The sequence below is a fragment of the Tursiops truncatus genome, chromosome 3 (genome assembly GCF_011762595.2).
Source record: "Tursiops truncatus isolate mTurTru1 chromosome 3, mTurTru1.mat.Y, whole genome shotgun sequence".
Lineage (NCBI taxonomy): Eukaryota > Metazoa > Chordata > Mammalia > Artiodactyla > Delphinidae > Tursiops > Tursiops truncatus.
The window spans coordinates 59,689,516-59,712,651 of NC_047036.1; the positions used below are offsets into that span (position 1 = coordinate 59,689,516).

The following is a 23,136-nucleotide window of genomic DNA, read 5'->3' on the forward strand; positions in this document are numbered from 1 at the left end:
GGCAAACTCAAGCCTCTTAGGCTATAAATAAGAGCTATGCTGCATATGCATTTCCCTGGGTGAATCTGTCTGCTTTGGGGATTCCTTTGCCTTGTGCTGATACATTCTTTAAATTGTCTTCCGGACATGCATTGGGCCTCATGATGTGAGTAATCTCTTTATTGAGAAGGATGGTCTGTCTATGGTCGTCAGCCCCATAGTACAGAGAAAAATATGCCACCCCCAGCCAGGCAAAGGATGACCACCCACCTCTTTGCAGTACCCTACCCCAGTCTAAATAAAAAACAGCTTCTGTTTCGTCGTATTGTATAATTGCTCCAACATTCGCCATTCACTGTAGCTGTCTATACTGGGCTATCTGCAAAGCAGCATCTGCAGACTTTGCCAAATGTTCTTCTTCTGGGTCTCATATTAATTCATTAACTCTGTTAAGCAAACGATTTCTGGTGAATGTTTAAGTAGAATATTTTCCTAACTAATCGAAAGCAATCATTAAGGCACTGTTTTTTAGCTTGTGACTCAGATGCTGCTGAGTATCTTGAACATGCCTTTGAGAAGGGACTAGTCAAATGGTGCTTTGGTGAAGCAAAGGAAAAAGTAGAAATGGATAAAATATGGCAGCTTTTTAATTTTATTTAATTTTATTTTTTTTGCGGTATGCGGGCCTCTCACTGTTGCGGCCTCTCCCGCTGCGGAGCACAGGCTCCGGACGCGCAGGCTCAGCAGCCATGGCTCACGGGCCCAGCCGCTCCGCGGCATGTGGGATCTTCCCGGACCGGGGCACGAACCCGTGTCTCCTGCATCGGCAGGCGGACTCTCAACCACTGCGCCACCAGGGAAGCCCTACGGCAGCTTTTTTAAAGCCAAACTTTCATTTATTAATTATACCATTTCCCCTAGACATTGCACACCCTTTTAGAAACCTCCCGGAAGTAACATTTGCCATACCTAATATTATTTCATCCTGCAGAAGATTCTGGACAGAGCTTATGAGGGCTTGGTTTTTTAGAAGAAGCAAGTGAATTAGAAAATTCACCTGTATACTCAGTGATGCCAAGAGGGACACTGAGGGGGATCCACTTTGACCCGGGAGCCCTTGACTCAGTTTCCAATCTTGGCCTTGTTGCGGGGCTAAGCTGGGCATTCGGACCGAAGGTGACACAGCCATGAGTCAAACTACAGGGCTGTTCTGTGTGGAGACTCCTCCTTACGCTTGCCCACTGGGTACCCATCCCCACAAGGCTGGTGAGAATGTGACTGTTTCATCTTTTGCCCTTGCCGCTGGCCGTGGCAGCCAAAGGTAGCCCACAGAGCTTGCTTTCCAACTTGAAAGCTGATCCGTGTGTCCTGAAGGATCTGTTATTAAAGGAATTTTTTTCCCACGTAAAATTCTGGAATGTATCTTGTTCCGTGTTCACTTGCTGTTACATGTGTCGCTTACTCCCAGTCTCTGATGTGTTTCTTTGTTTTCTGTGTGTTGCAGGCAGCATAGTGTACCTCGGGATGATGGTGGGGGCATTCTTCTGGGGAGGACTGGCAGACAAAGTGGGAAGGAAGCAGTCTCTTCTGATTTGCATGTCTATCAACGGATTCTTTGCCTTCCTTTCTTCATTTGTCCAAGGTTATGGCTTCTTTCTCTTCTGTCGCTTACTTTCTGGATTCGGGTAAGGATTTTCTTCTTCATATTTTATAGTAATGTGTTTATTCTACATAAAAACATAATGTGCATGCTTTCTAGAGGTCCTCATTACCAAGAAATTATCCCTTAATGCATCTCCTTTCCCATCTTTGTGTCAGCCTTAGGAGCCCATAATGCTGGTTCTTAGAAATATAATTATCAACCTTTAAATCCAGAAGAGAAGGGAACACACATCTTTGTTCCCGTGGCTGATTCTTTTAGTGTTTTATGTCTAGGAAATGGGTATTGTTTTCAAAGGAATGCTGTTTCTATGGCAGTGAGCATTCATAAATGTATGTTTTTTTCTTCTGAAAATTTAATTTAAGCAAGAAATAGCTCTGGTCCTATATGTTATGAACAAATTAAAGTTTCAAACCATTCAAGTATGCTCTTAAATCCAGCATGAGCGTGTCTCAAGTAAATGTTGTTTTATTGATCTATGTTAACAGCATATTTAACTAGGTAGGAAGCCTGCTTCTTGAGATGCAATAGGTTCTTTTTGTAAATTCCTGACTTTTGTTGAATGAACAGGAGATGTGTTATTGCCAAGTGCAATGGCATAGTATAGTTAATTATGTAGTTATTTTTGTTAAAGAACTCGAAGCACTTATTACTAAACTAAGTGAATCCACAGCTTAGGAAAACGCAGTAGCTCAATTAGGAGATCCAAGAAACTCTGCTTTGATAAGAAAATAATAGTGAAAATATAAAATTTCTGATTCACGCCTGAGTACTTTGTTTTCATTAGAGACTTTCTTTCTGAGGGGTCTAGCATAAGATGAATCTATAGGAATAATATAAAGTGAAATAAAAGTGCATGAAGAAAGGGCAGGAGGCAGTGCTGGGTTATGAATTTGAGAAGCAGATCAGTTATGGTGGTTGATGATGGCGGTACCCACACAGCAAACCACAGTTCTGCCCAAAGAGAAGATCAGAAAACTGCAACCCATCTCTCCTAATTACATATAGTAGTACTTTAAATCAGAGCTAAGATGAGTAGGAATATAAGGCATCAAAGGGAAAGACTGTATAAGTGGGTTATTTCAAGAGTACAGAGATTTCCCCGTGCAGACCAATGGGTCACTTTTTTAATTCATTCAAAACATTGTTACTTTTTTATATCATTTTCTGCTACAAGATTTGTGCACATATTGAGATTGGAGGATTATCCACAGATTTTTCTGATGTTCTTTTTTTGTCTTCTTATAGCCTCTCCTGTGCTACATTCTACACACAGTGCGCACTTTGCAAATACGTGACTAAGTTGCACAAATTTCAGGCGATTTCCTTAGAGTGAGGACACTCCAGTAAACCAAGAGAGTTGGAAAGTTTGGGAAAGAGTGATAATATTTTTTCCTTGGAGAAAAATGATCAGAATCAATAATTTGCTTTGTATTGATGGGGAAAGAGGGCTTTTCCTTAACAGAGGGGACCTTTGGCGCACAGGGCTCTGTGTGAGACTGGCTACATACGTCATCCTTGGGGAGGTATTTAGATCATGGATTCAGGGAGCTGCCCCACATCTAATGCTGATTGAATTGAGATACCTGAGGAAGAACAGGTGTTATTTGGGGCTATTTGTTTTCAACCCTTCTCAGGGTCCACAGCATAAGACATTCTTGCTACCAGAAAAGCTTCCTTTCGCTTTCTTTTACTTACATACTACCACTAGCCTGTCAGGAGAAGACTAATAGCCTAAGTTCTGAACTTTCCAGTCCTTTCCATTCACAATCTTATCCAGGAAATGCCGATGATATCCACAGACTCAAAAGTCCCCAACTGTGGTCAAATTATTATGGCAATTTTAATTGCCAATCTGGATGATGACATGGTCAGCCCAGTTGACTGCAGAGAAAAGGAACATTCTGGTGGCTGCAAAATACTCCAAACTAAGGGACTGTCCAGAAGCCAGTTCAAGGGCAGTACAGAGACAGAGACTGCTTGAGCATATTCATGACATCATCCTCTTCTCTGTTGCAGACAAATCATTCTTCAGCCAGCAGCTCAGGGCTGCAGACCCCTAAATAAGATGATTTACCTGGCAAAGCGCAGACTGTGTATTGCTGACTCAGCTAGGCTCTGTAAATTGTACTACCAGAGGTTTATGCACTGTGTGCCTTTGCAAAGCTGGCACAGGATTGGGAGTCCAGAAACCCAAGTCCACCCTATCCCTGCCCTTTACTGTGAGACCTTGGGAAAGTCCCTCCGGCTCTCCAACCTGCTTCATCTTTTGGAAAAGAGAGATAATCGTACTTCACATCCTACCTTGGAGTATGAGGATCAAGTGAGATAATGTGTTAAAGTACAGGGTAGGGAAGGAAATTCGGGATAATGTCTAGAAACATCCCCCCACCCCCACCCCGTTTGGCATTCCTGCTCTTTCTTTGTTCTTCCTCCCATTCATTCAGCTAAGCTGTCCTGTGCCCCTTGCCTCAGAGTGACAGCAGAGGGAGAGGGGAAAAGAGGCCTGTTTCTGACTTTGCAATTTCAAGTCTCGCCCAAGAAGGAAACAGAAAAGACTAATCATGGGCAAAGACTTGGGAGGAAACAGGCGACTAAAATGGAGCATCCCTGCTTTCCAGAATAGATGGAGATGCCCTAGGCTGGGGGTGGGACTGAGGGGAGCGATGTGAGCTTACTCACCAGAACACCCAGAACCTTGTGGGATCCGGCAGCTGAGGAGGCCTGAGAAATGCAGTTGTTACGGGAAATGAAGAAAGTGATCTCTCTTGCTTGGCTGAATTTCTGGGTCCTGTTACCTACTTGTAACATGTGGAGTGCTACCCCGATGACAGAGGGGTTTTCTCAACAGCTAGGGTTCATCTGGACACCCTGTCTGTGAATCTCAGGGAAGTCTCAGCTGAGTCTCTATTTTCTCCAATCCCATTCCAATTCAACTCAGAAAAACAGTTTCACACCTGCTCTACCCCTGGAACCACCGGGGACCTTTCACGGATATAGATGAGACCTGGCCCCCAGATGCTTCCCATCTGGTTGTAGAGGGAAGACACAGAGAGCCCTCCCATTCTCCACCTGCTAAGAACTCATCAGTGCCCTAAGAGAGGCAGCAGCAAGGGGCGTGGGAGACTCACAGAAGAAGGAGAAAACAATGGCAAAATTGTGAATGAAAAACCATTTTCCACTTGAAAGTTCTTCTTGTTTTTAAAGGCATGTACTGTTTAAACCCTTTTTACACCCATTACTTATGCACTGAGTACATAAGCAGCTGAAGTTTGACACAGTCCCTTTTTATTTAAACATTCGTAATTAAAACTCAAGCCAAAGAATTAAGACTTTGATCCTGGAGACCTTAAATAAGGGATCTTGACATACGTACACTAGCAAATGTAAAATAGATAGCTAGTGGGAAGCCGTCGCATAGCACAGGGAGATCAGCTCCGTGCTTTGTGACCACCTAGAGGGGTGGGATAGGGAGAGTGGGAGGGAGACACAAGAGGGAGGGGATATGGGGATATATGTAGGCGTATAGCTGATTCACTTTGTTATACAGCAGAAAATAACACACCATTGTAAAGCAATTAGACTCCAATAAAGATGTTTAAAAAAAAGCTATATGGAAAAAGTCCAACTTTCCCACAAAAATAAATTAATAAATAAGAGATCTTGTTATTTCTGTTTACTAGGCAGCTCCCTCCATCCACATCTGATCTGGTTTTGAATTGAGGAAAACTAGATGACCAAGGAAATAAGGTTTTAGAATGTCGGGAATTTTTCTGTCGTGAGCCTCTGGTGCTCAGACCCTGCACCGCTCCACACGTTTCCCAGGAGTGTCAATCTTGCCATCCTTTCTGCTTCATAGGATCTTCTCCCTGAGCCCTCAGCACTCAGGACCTCAGACAGGCCATCCTGAGACCACCCCTCCCAGTGACTCTCACCACAGTCCCTTGGTATGTCTTCTTGGTAGCACTGATTGATGCCCCCAAATATTTGCTTGTGTGTTTATTTCTTTCCTCCACCAGCATATGAATTCCAAGAGGGCAGAGATTGACAAGATAGGTCTGTCTGCTCTTTACTGCTTAATTGCTCAAGGCAAGGTGGGCGAGGTTACTGTAACGGACACCAGGCAGGACAGCAGTGGAATAGTCTGACCGGCACAGACCTTCAGCCACAGTGTTCCTAGAAATGAAATGGATAGGAAATTTACTAAAGTCTTACTTGATCTATATAAGGGGAAGAGTTCTAGATCAAGTGACCAAAAGTTTAATTTGCATCATGAAAACAGAAAGGCATGGCCCCTCAGGCAATTCCCAGACTTGAGCCCATTTACAGACCCAGAACCCCTTGAATGAAGGGGAGATGGGGTTTCCTGGTGGACGGACCCTGGTACATTGCTGAAAGTTTATACTGCTCATCTTTCTCCCAGCCTTCCCCAAAAGGACCTATAGCCTTTTACCAGGGTAACTGCATGAGGAAAAACGAAATCCTCAGACTTTTCAGGGCTTACTAGGCACTGGCTCTGAACTGACATTAATTCCAGGAAACTCAAAATGTCACTGTGGTCCACTAGTCAGGGTAGGGACTTACGGAGGTCAGGTTATCAATGGAGTTTGAGCTCAGGTCCATCGCACAGTGGGTCCAGTAGGGACCCCAGGATGGTTACTTCCCAGTTCCAGAATGCATACTTGGAATAGACAAAGCAACTGACAGAATCTCCACGTTGGTATAGCGCCTGTCCACCAGTTCCACACACTGGGCATTTCAGAGGAGGAAGAGAATTTCTGGGTCCCAGTCCAAACCCTTCCTTTTATAGATTAAGGTTCAGTGATGGAACCAGGGATGACACAGCCAGGACTTCAGTTGCGATGAAGTCCTTTGAACTAGCCACTCTGTAAACAAGTAAACTGTGCATTCTGAATCCAAAGTTAAAACGCCTTTGTGTTGATTTTCTGCAAATGCCACAGGCTTCCCCTTGCTCTATGTTATTTTGTTGCTGAGGCATCATTAGCAGCACTGTGTTCTACTCCTGTTCTGCATATAAAGGAGCCTGGAAGGAGCTCTTGTTTCAGCCTGAGGTCTACCTGGGTTTGTGATAGATGTGCTTTCGTCTTAATTCACCACACTAAGTCATGAGTGTATTTTCTTAGAAACATAAATATGTCCAGCTGCCATATTCTGTGTGACTTTAAATATTTTTTCAGCACAAAGAATGATTTTCCTGCCGGGGACAGCAGTGTTTTGTGGGAACGAGGAGTAGGGCATCACCAATTATTTATCTGTCTCTCACTTTCCTAAGTGAATCTCACACCAGGGAGCAGACATTTCCCTCTCCTCTTTTGTTACAGAAAATTAGAAAGATGGGAAATGGAGTTGACACCATTGATTCATTTTCATTTGCCCAGAATTAAATTATTTGCTTCCAGTCACTGTTAGTTATGGGAATGATAATGCTTCAGATGCCAGGCAATGTCAGAGTTAGGAGCGTCTCACTGAAGGCCTGGCACTGCTAAGCATAAAGGTCAGGAGAAAAATACACCAGCAACAGAAATTAAAATGAAATGTCAGTGTCTGTGTATGGTAGGAGAATGAACAGTCATTTCTCCGTCTGCAAATGGAGCCTCATAAACGCATAGTTCATAGCTGCTTGCAATATCTATCCATTAACCAATATCCATCCATTATTATAAAATTATAATAACCAGAATACCTTGACTTTGTAGAGATGATCACCACTAACTGGAATTCTTCAAAGTGTTTTATATGTAGAAGCTCATTTATTTCCACAACATTTTTTTAATAATTAGGTATGCAAAAATATGCTGCCTTTTTAAAATTAGAATGACTTTCACATGTTCAGTAAACCCCCAGGTCTTCTGAGTTTTAGTCTAATTCTAAACTGTAAGGTTTTACTTCCTCATCGTATGGGAAAAATGCAGACCCATTTAAAATTTTTCAACTTTTAAAATGTGTTTTATCAAACACCTGTATAGTACTTGCCCTATGAGATGCTGTGTTACACACTTTGTAAATATTGACTCATTTAAACCTCATGGTGACCCTATGAGGAAGATACTATTTATTCCATCCATTTTATAGATGAGGAAGTTGAGGCACAGAGAGGTTAGGTAACTGTCCAAGGTCACACAGTAAGTGGTATAGTCATATCATACCCAGGCAGTCTAGCTCCACGCTCATAACCACCAGGCTGTGCTGTCTCAGATTCAATGAGAAATGACTGTGATTTCCTAACACACAATGTCTGATACTTGATAGACACTGAATAAACATTTTGAGCAGATCAGTTCAAGAAGGTTTCTGACCCAAAGAATCGGAATGGAAAGACCTTTTTCAATATGGAAGATGAGGCAACAAACTAAATTATCTTTAATCCAAAAATAATAGCAAACCCAAATTGTAAACAGTGGGTCACAGTAGGCCTGTGTTGGCAAACAGGCCATACGTAGCCACCGAGCACTTGAAATGTGACCAAATTTAGATGTGCTGTAAGTACAAAATACATAGCACTGGATTTCAGAGACTTAATACATACAAAAGAATGAACTGGGAGATTGGGATTGACATATATACACTATTGATACTATGTATAAAATAGATAACTAATGAGAACCTACTGTATAGCACAGGGAACTCTACTCAATGCTCTGTGGTGACCTAAATGGGAAGGAAATCCAAAGCAGAGGGGATATATGTATACGTACTGCTGATTCACTTTGCTGTACAGTAGAAACTAACACAATATTGTAAAGCAACTATACCCCAATAAAATTTTTTTTAAAAATATATAAAGAATGTAAAATATCTCATTAATAATTTTTATATTGATTACATGTTAAAATGATAATAGTTGGATACATTGGGTTAAGTGAATATATATTAAAAGGAACTATACCTGATTTTTTGCTTTAATTTCTTTTCTAGAAAATTAAAAATTTTATACGTGCCTCACATGGTATTTCTATTGAAAGGCACTGTCTTGGGCAATGCCTTTTATGAGAATTTCCAACAACTGTTGACCTTTTGGACACACTTTATTTCCCATTATACCCTTTGGCAAAAGAACTGTTGATCCCAAGAGAGAAAGAAGTAACAGAGGAAAAGATCTCCCAGACTCATAATTTATAATTGTGAAAATTAGCCTCGTGCACTTTTTAGAATTGACTCTGTGAGCTCCTTGAGGGTGGGAATGTGTGTTCTTCATGCCTGTACCTCCAGCAACAGGTGATGTGCTTGGCCCAGAATTTGGCTGGGTGAGGGGCTCCATAGGGGGATGATGGATGGATGGGTAAATGGCAGGTGGGTGGGAGGGTGAGAGGAGGAATGAATGACTAGATATATACCGTAAGTGGCCGGAAAAGTCTGCATGTTTTTTTGATATCATTTCTCACAGATCATTATAATGATTATCACCATCTTTATTCATGACACCATTTAGGTGCTGTGGGAATGCATGCTTCCAGCTCTCTCAGTAGGGAGGTTAATTTTTTTTCAAGACAGCATTAGGATACTGATCTCTGAATACACCTTCTCTCCCAGTGGCACCAGGTCTGTTGGATATGCAGACCTGTATACATTTGGGAAGCTTAGGTCACCACCCTGATTGCAAACAAGGGCTAGGGGAGTTGAAGTTATGTTTTTTTAGAAACACAACTTTTACATGTTTACATCTCAATATTCTTAAAATAGTCAGGTTTAAACTGTGGCTTTGGAGATGGGAGGAATAAAGCTACCCTAACCGCCCATCCTTTAGCACCCATCCTTTATGACTGGGCATAGGGGATTCCCATTCCTTATTTGATGATTGGTTCCATTACCAGGAGATGTTCTCCTGTTTCTATCTTCTTTTTTTTCTTTTTTGGCTGTGTTGGGTCTTCGTTGCTGCAGGCAATCTTTCTCTAGTTGCCGCAAGCGGGGGCTAGTCTTCATTGCGGTGCGCGGGCTTCTCATTGCGGTGGCTTCTCTGTTGTGGAGCACAGGCCTTAGAACGCGCGGGCTTCAGTAGTTGTGGCTCACGGGCTCTAGAGTGCAGGCTCAGTAGTTGTGGCACACGGGCTTAGTTGCTCCAGAGCATGTGGGATCTTCCTTGGCCAGGGATCGAACCCGTGTCCCCTGCATTGGCAGGTGGATTCTTAACCAGTACACCACCAGGGAAGTCCCTCCTGCTTCTCTCTTGATTACTCATAGTAAACATATGCCTTCTTATCAATACAGCAGTCTCATTTTGTGTGCTGACCCAGCCCATTCAGAGATGTTAGATCTGTGTTCTTTCATCTAAGCCTCTGTACAACCTCCTCTGTGATAGTCTATTTACTTCCATGAAAAGGAAGTCACTGAAAAGTTCATCTTTGAGGCTGTTTTTACTTCTGGGTCCAATTGAAAACATAATGGGGACTTCCCTGGTGGTCCAGTGGTTAAGCCTCCACGCTTCCACTGCAGGGGGCACAGGTTTGATCCCTGGTCGCGGACCTAAGATCCTGCATGCTGCACGGCGCCGCCAAAAAAAAGCAAAAAAGCAAACATAATGAATTGGTTCTGAATTGCTGTCCAACTTGCCTGGCAGTTCAGTGTCTTCCTTCCTTTTTTGTTGATTCTGAGTAAGGATTAAAAGGATATTTTTCATGCAACTTATTTGTCATTGTGATTCCCGGCATAGACTACACCATTCACTAGTCTTTTTATAAACCCGTAACAATAAAATCGTAATACAGCCACCAGAGTCAGCTCTTATTATCTGTATGGAACACATGACTTTACAATGGTTATTCAACTTCCTCCTTAATTGTGTTCTCATATAATACCCCATTTCCCAGTGGAAGGGGAAGACTGAGGTACAAGACTGGTTGACAGTCACATGGTGAAATAAGTTAGAATGAAGTTCCTCTTCGTTACATGCTCAGCTGAAGAACTAAAGCAGAACAGAATTACTCGGTAGAATTCCTCCTCAGGACAAGAAGTCATCATTCTATCATTTCTCCCCTGAACGTCATATTTCGAGCCATTTTAGGTACAATTAGCCTTTATGTCTACAACCTCCTTCTTTCACTGCAGAAACCTAACCCCCTCCCCCTCTTCGCCTCAGTAGCCAGCACACATCAGTATCACAAGGTACAGGGACAAACAGAGTCCGCCCCTGAATTGTCATCGGGGCTGGAGTGACGCCAGGTGTGGCTGTGAAACTTGCAGGCCTAGGACAGTCAGGCTTCCCAGATTTTCAAGGAGGTTTGTGGAGACCGTAATGCTTGGCCTTCTCCTTCATCCTGCTATGCTAAACCCATTCAACTTAAGGGTCTCGTGTTCCCAACAGAGGAGAAATTTTGTCTGTAAAGCTGATACACCCTTTGCCGTATACAGTATTTCACTTGTGGGTTTGTCTTAAATTATTAAGGAACATAAATAGGTTTCATGATATTCACATGATGCCTGCTATGGAGTATTGCAGACCTTTTGAGGGATATATTGTGTGTTCCTGCACACGCGTGCACACACGCATGCAGTGGGGTGAGGGTGTGGTCCCAGTTTATTCTAGTGATGTGTTCTACGCAGATTTTTTACTTTCTTTATATTTCTATAATTAAAGTTGTAGAAACCTAAAGTTAATAGCACTTAGGGAATAACTCCAGCTCAAATTCCAAATATCAACATTCTGTTTCATTCGTGTCAATTCAATTATTTTGAATCTGACTAACCTTCCACCTATAATAGAGTGTGCATTTCAGTTATTATTCCCTTTGTGCCTCCTATTACCATGGATAATTGAGATTTGACCCTTTATGACAGCTAATAAAATAGACTTAATATCCAATTGGGAGAAAAAATCTTTATAAACCACCCTGATCTGATTGCTTCATTTATGTAAATATTCCATCAGAAATGAACTTGAGCAAATTTCAACAGCAGCTAACTGATCATTATATAAGGAACAACAAAAAAGTGCTCCATGTTAACTGAATTTAGACATGTGTTACCCATCAAGCAATGTAAAAGATAAGTATTTTATGCCTTATAATCTGGCTTTTTAATATAAAATATCATATTTTCCATATTATATCCCCATTGCAAGCGTTTCTCAACCTCAGCACTATTAATATCTGGGGCTGGATAATTCTTTGTTGTGAGGGACGGCCTTGTATACTGAAGGATCTTTAGCAGCACGTGTGGCCTCTACCCACTATATGCCAGTGGCAACTTCTGAGTTGTAACAACTAAAAATATCTCCAGACATTGTCAGATGTCTGCTAGGAGAGGGGAGCAAATCAGCGCTATTTAACAACCACTGCTATGTGGGAATTTGAAAACTGCCATTTTAATATTTTTATCTCTTCAAATATTCTCAGAAATTGTATCTTAGTACAATAAAACAAATAAGGAAATGTGGTAGCCCCTCACACAAAATATTGAGGTAGAATAGTAGAGGGAAACTCTGATTATATAAGATTTGGTGGTGAAGGGTGGCAACTAAGACACAGAACTAAGACATAGAATTCAAGAACTCTTTGGGGGCTCTGCTGCTATCAGCACTGCCATTCCAGCACCCCCAACTTCTCAGGTCATATTGGCCCAGGACATAAGATGTTTCCACTCACTGGAGATGTTTAGGTCGTCAGAGCAGATTACGTCTCCCCTACATCACCAGAGAGCCTTTGGGAAATTCAGTTCTCCTGAGTAAGCACTTAGTGCATGCTCAGTGGGCCAGGTAAGGGATTCAAAGATGAACACGATACAGTCTTCAACTTCTAAGAGCCTCCCGTCTAGTGTAAACAGCGTGTAAGCACTCTGATGGGGTATGAAATACTAGTAATAGTTAATATTCCAGCATGCTGTAATGTTTTTTCTCTGCTTGAAGGACGTCACAGTAAGATGAGGAGTAATGTTTTCCCCAAAATAGATGGTCAGCCCACAGTGAGAAATGTGAATGCTTGGATTGATTCTTAGGTCCCTGAGTCTGAAGGACTTTGCAAGGGAATTAAGCAGAGTCCCTCCCTCGTTTTTCAGACTCACTTAGCCCTTGATTTTAGAATTCCTTGTGGTCTGCTTTACAGACATTGAGACATCCATGCAAAAACATCCAAAAAACAAAACAAACAAAAAAACACCTTAAAAAAGAGACCTTGAATCAAAACCGGCAGGATTGTTTAAAAGCCCTAAAGTTGGCGTTCTTTTATGCAACAGTGATTTGTTTAAAACTAACAGGGAAGTCTCCCACTTGCCTTTTTAGCCGCCCTCTTGTACATTCATCTTGGTTCAGAGCGGCTTGGCATATCCTGACACACAGTTGTGCCTTTATGAAGTGTAAGTTATAGCTCTTACATACAGAATGTCCAGAATCCTGATGAAACATTAATTAGGATGTGAAAAATCAGTGAAAACTGGGACTCTTTCTATGCACTGAGAAGTGAAGGCACAGATTAGGAACCTGGGACTTTATGATGCAGAGAAACAGATTCTTCACATCCAATGACAAAAGGAGTAGCATTAAATGATTTATGACACATTTTATTTCCCATTAAAATTGTGTGCTGTGATGGAACCATTTCAAATCTGTTCAAAACTTCATTGAATTTTTAAATTCAGCTAGCTGTCCGAGCATGGTGTGAGGTCCTCAAGAAGCCAGGCAGAGAACTGTGTGTGTCTATGTGATGTTGTTTATAGCCAGCTGTGACTGTTCATCACAGCATCTGTTTCTTGTTTGGAGGTCTGGTTGATGGACTTGGTCCTGGCCGGCTACCCCTGGTGTGATGGCACTAAGTTGCCATGTGCTGCATCTGAAGTCATGCGGAATCATACAGGGATTTTAGGTAGAACTGTCACATTCATAGCCCAGAGGAACAGATACAGATGCTTTAAGGTGATGATTTTTAAACTCTCTGAGGACTGCCCTGATGGCACAGTGGTTAAGGATCCACCTGCCAATGCAGGGGACACGGGTTCAATCCCTGGTCCGGGAAGATCCCACATGCCGTGGAGCAAATGAGCCCGCGCGCCACAACTACTGAGCCTGTGCTCTAGAGCCCGCGAGCCACAACTACTGAGCCTGAGCGCCACATCTACTGAAGCCAGCGTGCCTAGAGCCCGTGCTCCACAACAAGAGAAGCCACCGCAATGAGAAGCCCACTCACTGCAACGAAGAGTAGCCCCTGCTCGCCGCAACCAGAGAAAGCCCGCTCACAGCAACAAAGACTCAATGCAGCCAAAAATAAATTAATTTATTTTTAAAAATAAATTAATTTATTTTTAAAAATAAATTTTAAAAAAACTGCTTTATTTAGAAAAAAATAAACTCTTTGAACAGCCGCTCTCGCTAAGAAACACATTGTGACTCATTATACATTTATATATATAAGTATATATAGTTATATATTAAGTATATATGTATACTCACATATATATACAAATATACATTATATGCTATAAATATATTTATTACGGACACAAAATTTAATGAAATGTTGCTTATCCTTATTACTTGAGTGTCACTCAAATATTTCATCTCTATTTCAATTTTTAAAATGCTGTTTACATTTACTAAATTAATTCCATAGCCTACAGATTGAAAAACACTGTTCTAGGTGGTCTGCCCATATCCAGCAGTTGGTAACTACCACATTACTATAAGCAGGGGCAGACTTATGAAATGATGCCATACTTTGACCTACTAGTTGATGCAGAGTGACATTATGAAAGCTGCGGTTCATTTGGTACATCTAGTTTGCTGCAGAGATGGCCTTTCTCTTAATTGCATTTGCTAAGGTCACTGCCAGTACTTCTTTATCATATCAAAGGCTCTAAGGAAATCAGTTATTGCTAAATGAATAAATACATGTGTTACACCTTGACATCAAATTTACATGAAATGTCAATAGCAGTTTTCCTTATAGAATTCTGAACATAAAAGAATCAATACATATTTTAAAAACTGTATCACTAGATGTTGTCTTTACAACTTGCTTATATTGTTGCACATTTTATAAAAAAATGTTTAAGAATTCACATATTGTTTGGAACGATAGTAATTTTTTCCCATACTACCTTACTTTCTTAGGCAATAGCTCTTAAAATTTGGGGGTTAAGGTCAGTTTGAAATTCTGATGAGATCTATATGGCCCATCTCCCCAGAATGAACAAAACGTTTATTCCATAGACCCTCATTTGAGAACCCTTAACCTGGATAGAGGTCACTGTTCATATCCTCTATCCAGAGATCAGTCAGCATCTCTTATAATCACCCAGACTGGAAGGAAGCATTGTACTCTTGGTATCTAAACCAGGAGCTCGTACTCGTTCAGCAATATCTGCTGAATTGGGACCAGAGCCAGTCTAGGAAACAGCTCTGTTGGTCCTGTGTTTGCTGACACATCAGCCAGATTAGGCTCCAGGACCAATGCTGTGGGGTGGTAAGTATAGGTTGCAGACAGCCCTCTTGAGGTGTTTGAAGCTGTTTCCAAAGTCTCCAGGTAATGGACAGGACATAATCATAGTATCTTTTTCTAATGTGTTAATTAAAATATTCCCTAGATTATACCAAATATTTTGGGCTTTTTTTGGATAAATATCATTCAACAAGGAACAGAAAGTCCATGGAGAGCTTAAGCTAAGTTCTGTAAAGCACAGGAGTGGGGCACCACTGCCACCTTTTGGTAACATAGCTTAATTGCAGGTTCAAGATTAAAGTTACTAAATGGTAGAAAATATACCTTCCTTGATATGCTGGGATAGAGAGAGAGCATGTGTTGTTAGAGCCTGCTTTGGCTCTGCCCTTTGTACTTCACATTGGCTGTACAGGCCCTGATTTCACGTATCCTCTGTACCTCTTTGCAGGATTGGAGGAGCCATTCCCACCGTGTTCTCCTACTTTGCTGAAGTGCTGGCCCGAGAGAAGCGGGGTGAGCACCTGAGCTGGCTCTGCATGTTCTGGATGATCGGTGGCATCTACGCCTCTGCCATGGCCTGGGCCATCATCCCGCACTACGGTAAGAGGCTGGCCTTGCGCCAGTCGGGCGGTCGTCTTGTTTTATTTCAGCTTCCATTCCCATCCCTTTCCTCTCTCGTAAATGCTGATTTGAGAACAACACTGTCATCATCATCTTTCTCCCTCTTGTAATGTATAGGAGTCCCACCCCCCCTTACAGAGATCTGTGTAAGGTAAGACTGTGCCAGTGATCATTTAGGGGTCCTTTTTCATTTTGCTATTTTTAATGCCACTGCTTTCAGTTGTTTCCTTTGTGCTATCAACTCTGGGGTCCCCACGTAAGTGGAGGTGAAAGGATGCATAGATCATAATCAGCATATAAGGCAACGTGACTTACAATTGTTCTGGGGACTTTCATGCACAGGAGGCACCCACAAGTGCCTTTATTCGTCTCCTCTGGGCTTAGTCCAAGGCTCAGCCCATGTCAGCCTCACCTCTTCTGGCAGCTCAGAACTGGGATGGGAGCAGGAAGAATCCCATCTTGTCAAGGACCATCAATTTGCAGAACTTAAGAGGTGACTCTACCACCCTTGCTCCACAGGTCCCCTCCTCAGTTTCTCCTAAGCACTTAACCATTCCTGCCAGCTCAGAATACTTGAAGGTTTCATGTTTCTGAGCAGTACTTGCCCTCTCGGAAGGCACAAGCTCCCAGTTACTTCACCCACAAACAATGAAATGCCGGGAGAGGTTAACATAATCTAGGAATTGAATTCAATATGTAAGGAAAGGGGAGGGGACGTGTTCTGGTTATATTTGTGCACGTATGAGTATGTGTATGTGTATGAAAACAGGCTGAAGTTGGCAAACTATGAGTACTATGTACGTTAAAACCACTATGACTTCAAAAACTCATTCTTTGTTCTATCTAAAATCTAATCAATCTAAAAAATTAGATTTCAAAAATTCACTCCTTGCTCATTTTCTGGTTTTCTGCCTTTTTTTTTTTAAGAACAGAGCAGCTTTTCATTATAAAGCATAGTTCTGTTACGGAAAAACCTTAAGTGAATTTAACTCATTGCTATAATCAAAGACAAGACAGACTTCAGTGTTCAGATGCATTGTGATTTGTTTTTCATACTGAGCTATAAAATTCATGTTGTCACACTCTTTCTTTTAATAAACCTAAGAAGTTATTTGCAAACCACAATTGTATTTGACAACAACAAAAAATACACAAGACATAAGAAATTGGTTACGGGGCCTGAAGAGAACTTCCCTTTGCCAAACATTTGAGTGTGATGGGTTTCTCATTTTTAGACTCTTTGGTCACTTCTGGACCAGAGATGCCCTCATATAGGCAGTTAACCATATCCACCGTGAGGCTTGTCCTCTGCCACCATCTGAGGAATTAAAGGAGATTCTCCTCCTTCATCTGGGACCTGAGGACCTCAGTCACGCTAAGAACCTTCCCCTGTATGGCGGTGTCTAACGCCCGCCCCACTCAGCTCGCTGTTCCAAATGGAAGAGTCACTTAGCTACCACGTAAGGAATTGCTCCTTAGGAACTACGTATCAGGAGACAAAAGGGAGATGCAGGGCCTGGGCAGAGTCCAGCTGTACCCAGCATTGCCCCCAGAGCCACCGCTCTTTGTGTAAATGGAAATAAGGTGCCAGGTGCAGATCGTCACAATTACAGCCCCACTGGCCGTCTCTGCCAGGTACTTGCACAGAGCACAGCCTGGCAGCTGGATTCCGCCTGAGGCCAGAATGTTCTGTGTCTCAGCCTCTGGTGACAGCACAGCTTCTTGGCTCCTGGCTTTATTGCTGCCCCCTTCCTGGTCCTCCCTTCCCATCACATCTCAGAATTTCTCCTGCTGGCCTCCCTAAACTCATAACTCAGGCTGGCCTTTGCAGTCTGCCTGTTTCCACCAGGCCTGGACATGATGGGTTTTGTTTTTGATTTTGTTTCCTCACTCAGTATTCAGCTCCCCAGACTCCTGCCTTTCGCACATCCCTGCCCTTGAACTGTGATGAGCATTGTGGAGGGCTCCAGGTTTGTCTCTGGCCTTGCCAGCTGTCAGTGGCCGACCCACAAAAGATTAGCATGATCCCCACCTTTATTTTTCTCAAGCACACATAAGATATTCTTATTTGAGCAAAAAGGGCCACCTAAACCATACATAGCCAGAAAGAGGGAGGTTGTGAATCATAAACAATGCTTGAAAAGTTACAGAGACAGTCACAATACAACAGAATTAAATGTATCTGAGGCTGACATTCATTTCTGTATTGAAGGAACCAATAATGACCTGGTTAAGAAATCAGTAACAGAAAATTAAAACCGTATGCCCATGCTTTACTGAAGGCTTTCCATGGCCAGAATGTGGCAAAAAAAAAAAAAAAAAGAAAAAAGAAAAACCAGCAAATTACTGCTGTCAATCCTGTCTGTGTATTAGAATCAGCAGGGGAGGTTTTTTAAATACCCTTGCTGAGTTCATTTTATACTCTTGCAACTTGAAGAGTTTTAATTTTTTCAAAATAAAAGAGCTTAATTTTAAAAGTCCTGTGCTGAGGCTTCTGGGGGATGACGATGTTCTTATCTGGATGGGGATGGGGTGGGTTTCAAGAGTATTTATTCATTAAGCTGGGTGCTCAAGGTTTGTGCATGTCACTGTACGGAAGTTATACTTTTTCCTAAGCACATTTTAATAGAAGTTTACCACTTCCCGCACCCCCCTGAAAATACCCATGCTTGGGTCCTACCGCAGATCAAATGAGGCAGGTTCTCTGGGCTGGGGACTTAGCATCTATCCTTTGAAAGCCCCCAGGTGGTTCTCACGTGCAGCCCAGATTGAGATTTCGTCAGCTCTGTACCTCTCCCAGTGGGTGATGCCCAAAGCCCCTGGGACTTTGTCATGTATATACAGGGCAGCTCTGAATGGGAGCAAACAGCGAGCCTGACCTGCGTGGTTGACTTATTCAGTTGGTGTTTGAGTTTTAATATTGTTGGTTTCATCCAGGCTAAAGGGCTTTTCCATTCATCCAGTTCAGAATCACACTTTAAAAGTAACTGTAACATCTAGATATCTCTTCTTTCCAATGACACATCTTTTTACTCTACTTAAAAAAAGACAGAGGGTTAAAAGTCCATGTACCTTCCCTGTTACCTCTGAAAAAATAAGAAGCTTTCTATTTTCCCTCTGAAATCCTGCAGGGTATAAATGATGCCACAGCCCACAGAAATAACAAGAGAGCATGCAGGTCCTCGCCTCTCTATCTTTCATTCAGGAGACCTCTGAGCACCACCCCTGTACAGTGTATTGAATTTTCACCCAGCAGGGAAGGAATTCAGGGCACAGTAAAGCAACTCAGAGTCAGGTACTGGAGGGAAGGAATCAGTAATTGGCATCCACATGGCAAGGATGTCAAGGGATAGATGATGCGTATAGTCATGGGGAAAGCAGGTGCTCTTGTGTTTCTGGGCGTCACCTTTCAGCATTTGTGGCTGAGCAGTCAGTGCGTCAAGCCTGAGCATATGCCGTGAGACAAGAATTGTGGCACCAGACAAGCTTCTGATGCAAAGCAGACCTTGAGCTGGTCACTAAGGATGTTGAAAGGAAACCTGGAGGAATTCTTAGGAAGTTAGACACAACTTTCAGAAAGGGTGTTCAGACCCTTTCTGCAGGGGCTGGTTAGTTAAGACTTGGGCTGTGCCAGAAGCTACTGATGGATCTCGGATTCACCTGGCCTGCCGCCAACCAAGTTTCTGTACAAGCGTCAGATGACGATGTGCTTTACCTTCCCATCACTGCTCTTGGGGCTGCAAACTTCCTCGGAGTCAGATGGATGCCAGCACCTGAAGGTCCGCACTCTGACAAGACGTTAGGGGACAGGATACGGATGTCATCCCACCAGGCACCTTTCCTGTAAAGTAAGGGAGGGGGAGAGAAGAACCCACCCAGAAGTAAACACCTTGGCCTCAGAGCTCAGGGGCCTGTAGCCGCTGAGAGCAGGTGTTAGAAAGTGTGGTTCCTCTTGACCCACACCCATTCTCAAGCCAACACTTGACCCACAGTGGGGACTGGCTTCTGGTTCACAAAAGAACAAGCATTGTGTCAGGGAACAGACGGCACAGGTACAAAGGTTGCCTTGCAGCCTTTCTCCCCTCCTCCATGTCCCCTATGTATCAGGACACCTCAGCATTGAATGGAAGCCCCAGTGCCCTAAGGGGAAAGTGGGACGGGGAGCTGAATCCCAGGCCCTTTCACTCCTTGGCTGAGAGCTTTCATTGAGTCCCGGGCTTCGGAGTTGCTGCCAGGTTGCTGTGCTGTCCGCTCCATTAAACCCTCTGTCGTCATTTCCTTTCTTTCTTTTTTTTTTTTTTTTTTTAACATCTTTATTGAGTATAATTGCTTTACAGTGGTGTGTTAGTTTCTGCTTACATTCACTTTTATATCAGATGAGGTACTGTCCCCTGCCGAGGTGTGTGACAGTGCACAGCAAGGACCTTCAGTTAGCTAAGTGGGAAGGCTCTCAGCACGAAATGCCTCAGCTCTTAGAGCCCACAGCACCCAGGCTAGAGCAGCTCCGCTGCCTCCATCGCCTACCCCTTGCTGCAGACCTCCAGGGCCAAGCTGGGGACGCCCATAGAGCCTGAGCCCAGCCCAGCCCTCCCCCTCCAGCTATGTGATGTCTGGGCTTAAAAACACACAGAGTCCCAAGGCTGTCTGAATTATCAAGATGTCTTCTACTTCCTTTAGTTACAAGAGGTGTGAAGCTAATGCATTTCTTCTCCCTAATGGTGAAACTGGAATGAAGGGAGGAGGGGATGGTCGAGTAGCTGTCTGGTTGAGGAAGGAAACAGGGAAGGCTGTGTACATTTTGTTCACAAGAAGGAAGGCAGTGTGGCCGAGGGCAAGAGGAAACAGCGATAGCTGATTTGGCGTCTCAGCCCTGCTGCTTCTGGGCGTGTGAGTTTGTCAAGCTTTTCAGTACCCCCAGCCCCATTTCCTAAGTCAGCATTTTGAGATTGAGTGTAATGATCATGTTAGAGCACCTAGTTCATAACTAATGTTCAAAAATGGTAGCTGTTATTGCTAACAGGTTCATATCCTACATGGGATACCCAGACTCTGTCAGCACAGCCCAGTGTGAGCTCAGAGCTATGGGGAAAGAGGGAGAATGAGCTAAATGCGTAAAATGTGTAAAGTTTACCTAGAGGGTGAGAAGATCAGAGGAAGCAGACAGGAGAAAAAATAAGAAAAAATGTAAGATAATGAGAGAGAATCAAGAAAAAAACAATACTGTAACATCTTGACTACCTGCAACCCAATGAATCAGAATCTTCCATTCACTTATTTGTTGGATGAATTAATACTCAAAAGGGCACATCCTATATAAAGACTCATTTTAAAGGCCATGGTGCCACTCCCTGGGTAAAAAGAACAAGAGCCTGATGGCCCTCACCTGCTGACACACATGACCAGCTGACCTGTGGGTTATTACATGGACATCCCCAGAGCCAAGCTCTGTCTCAGCTGCAAGGTGTCCTACCTACACTCTGGACACAGGTAGTCCGCATGGGCTTAGATATGACAGGCCCTGGTTCCAAGCCATCTCTGTCATTCTCTAGCTTTGTCACCTTTAGGGCAGTTACTTAGGCTCTCTGACTCTCAGTTTCCTCGTCTACAAAATGGGCATAATACCCATTACAAGGTTGCTGTACTAAAGGACTATATACAAAAAAAGTGGTTACTTAGCACAGTGCCAGACACAAGTAGTTCGTTAAGTGTAGTTTTTTCTTTCCACAGATGGGGCTGAAGTTGAGGTGAGGGAGGAAGAAAGAACTGGAATATTAAAAAGGTTTTACTCCCCTTTTCCTAACTATGTTTTCTTAACTGTTCACTTATCATTTGAAGGTTGTGGAGATGGATAAAATGGGGAAAGGCACAGGAACGGAACTTGTAAGGCATGCCACGGTATTCTGCACCCACTCCAGGATGGCAGGGGAGGGATAAAATGAGAGCTGGGATCCCACGCACCAGCCCAGCCAGGACAGGCAGGCAGCAGGTGGCCCCAAGCCCTGCTGCCCAGCTTTGCCATGCTTCACTGAATGTCACAGCCCTGAAGATTTTATGCTCACGTGTCTGAGTAAGACACTGAAAAGGGAATCAATTCGGTATATCAGCATACGCCAATATGATTTCTTAATTTGTCCATTTTAGAATCAATCCCATCTTTCATTTTAACAAAATGACCCTTGGACTCAGATTTCCTACACTCTATGACTGCCATCAGTCATAAAATACATCAGCACCCCCCCCAAAAAAAACCCCAGTAATGATAGTCTTTAAGGGCTTAAGGTGAGATCAAAAAGGCATTATCACAGTTTAAGTGTGTGGCCATTTCTTCTGTGAGTATGTCTCCTTGTTCATAGTACCCAGAACAGAAGCAAGTATTTCAGAAGTCTCGCGTTCTTAAACATAGCCACCAGCCAGCTCTCCCATCGGAGCCCTCCTGTCTCTCTCCTCACCCTGTACATCACCTGGGGAAAACATGTTTATCAGCTAGGGTGCAAATAGCCCCTCTACCCACAACAAAACCATCCCCTGCTACAGACCCAAAAGACGTGTCTACTTCCTTGAGGGATGGAGAGTTCTGCACGGTTTGGGGAAGTGCTTTTCAACTCTCACTCTGACCTTTGTGGTTTGTATAGTGAACTTAGAGGAGCTGCCTCTTCTGCTGTGCATCAATCCAATCACCGTGGAGCTCAGGTCATAACTCTTCCATTCAAGCTCCCCAGAAAGGGAGGCGATGTCAGTCATTTGTTGAGACCCTTCTATGTCCCAGGCATTGTACCAGGCGCATTGTTTTTGTCAACTTTAATAATAAAATAGCCCGTTATCTTACCAGCAAAATTCAGTTATCGCCAGAGGAATTGCAATTTGGGAAACACAAGCTATGGCAGACCATAGGCAAATCCAGAGATCAAAAGAGGGGAGCTTGCTTTTATAGAGAAAAGAGGGGAGTTGGGAGGGGCTGTTCCAAAGGAAAGTTCATTGGAAGAAAGCAAGAGTTCAGGGTGGTGACCGCTTCCCATTGACTGGGCTGTGGTGTTTCTCATTGGCTGGGCTGTTGCTGGGCAAGGAAAATCTTCCTTCTGGGTAGTAGACTTCTTCCTGTTTGGGGGTACAAGGTACTCTTCTTTCTGCAGGGCGTGCAAATAGAGTTGAACGCATGCAAATGATGGGGAGTGATGATGTGTGAGAGCTCCCTCTACTGGCCTTCCTGACTCTAATTTTAGTTGAGGTTTTTCTTACTGATTTTCACATCTTACACACATAATCTTAAAATGGAGAAATGGGCTTTAAAAATATGGCAGTCTTCTTGCTTGTGTATTCATGTTAAGAGCTAGACTCCTATGCTGCTAACACTGCTAGGTGACACTGCAGAGCTGGGATCTATAATCTATCCCTCAGATAGTCAGGTGGAGCCTACAGACTTCCTTTCAGAATAATGTTTTTAAATGCAGAAAATGAAATAAATGAAACCAGTTGTTTCAAAATACAGTTATCAAA

The 23,136-nt window shown here is 43.0% G+C and overlaps 1 protein-coding gene across 1 annotated transcript in view; it reads left to right on the forward strand.

Moving 5' to 3' along the window:
* SV2C (synaptic vesicle glycoprotein 2C) overlaps positions 1-23,136 on the forward strand; it is a 242,809-nt gene that overhangs the window by 126,447 nt on the left and 93,226 nt on the right. The window contains exons 3-4 of the mRNA XM_019929228.3: positions 1,484-1,664; positions 15,470-15,621. Of these exons, the coding sequence (XP_019784787.2) occupies positions 1,484-1,664; positions 15,470-15,621 (333 nt within the window). The remainder of the gene's footprint in view (positions 1-1,483; positions 1,665-15,469; positions 15,622-23,136) is intronic.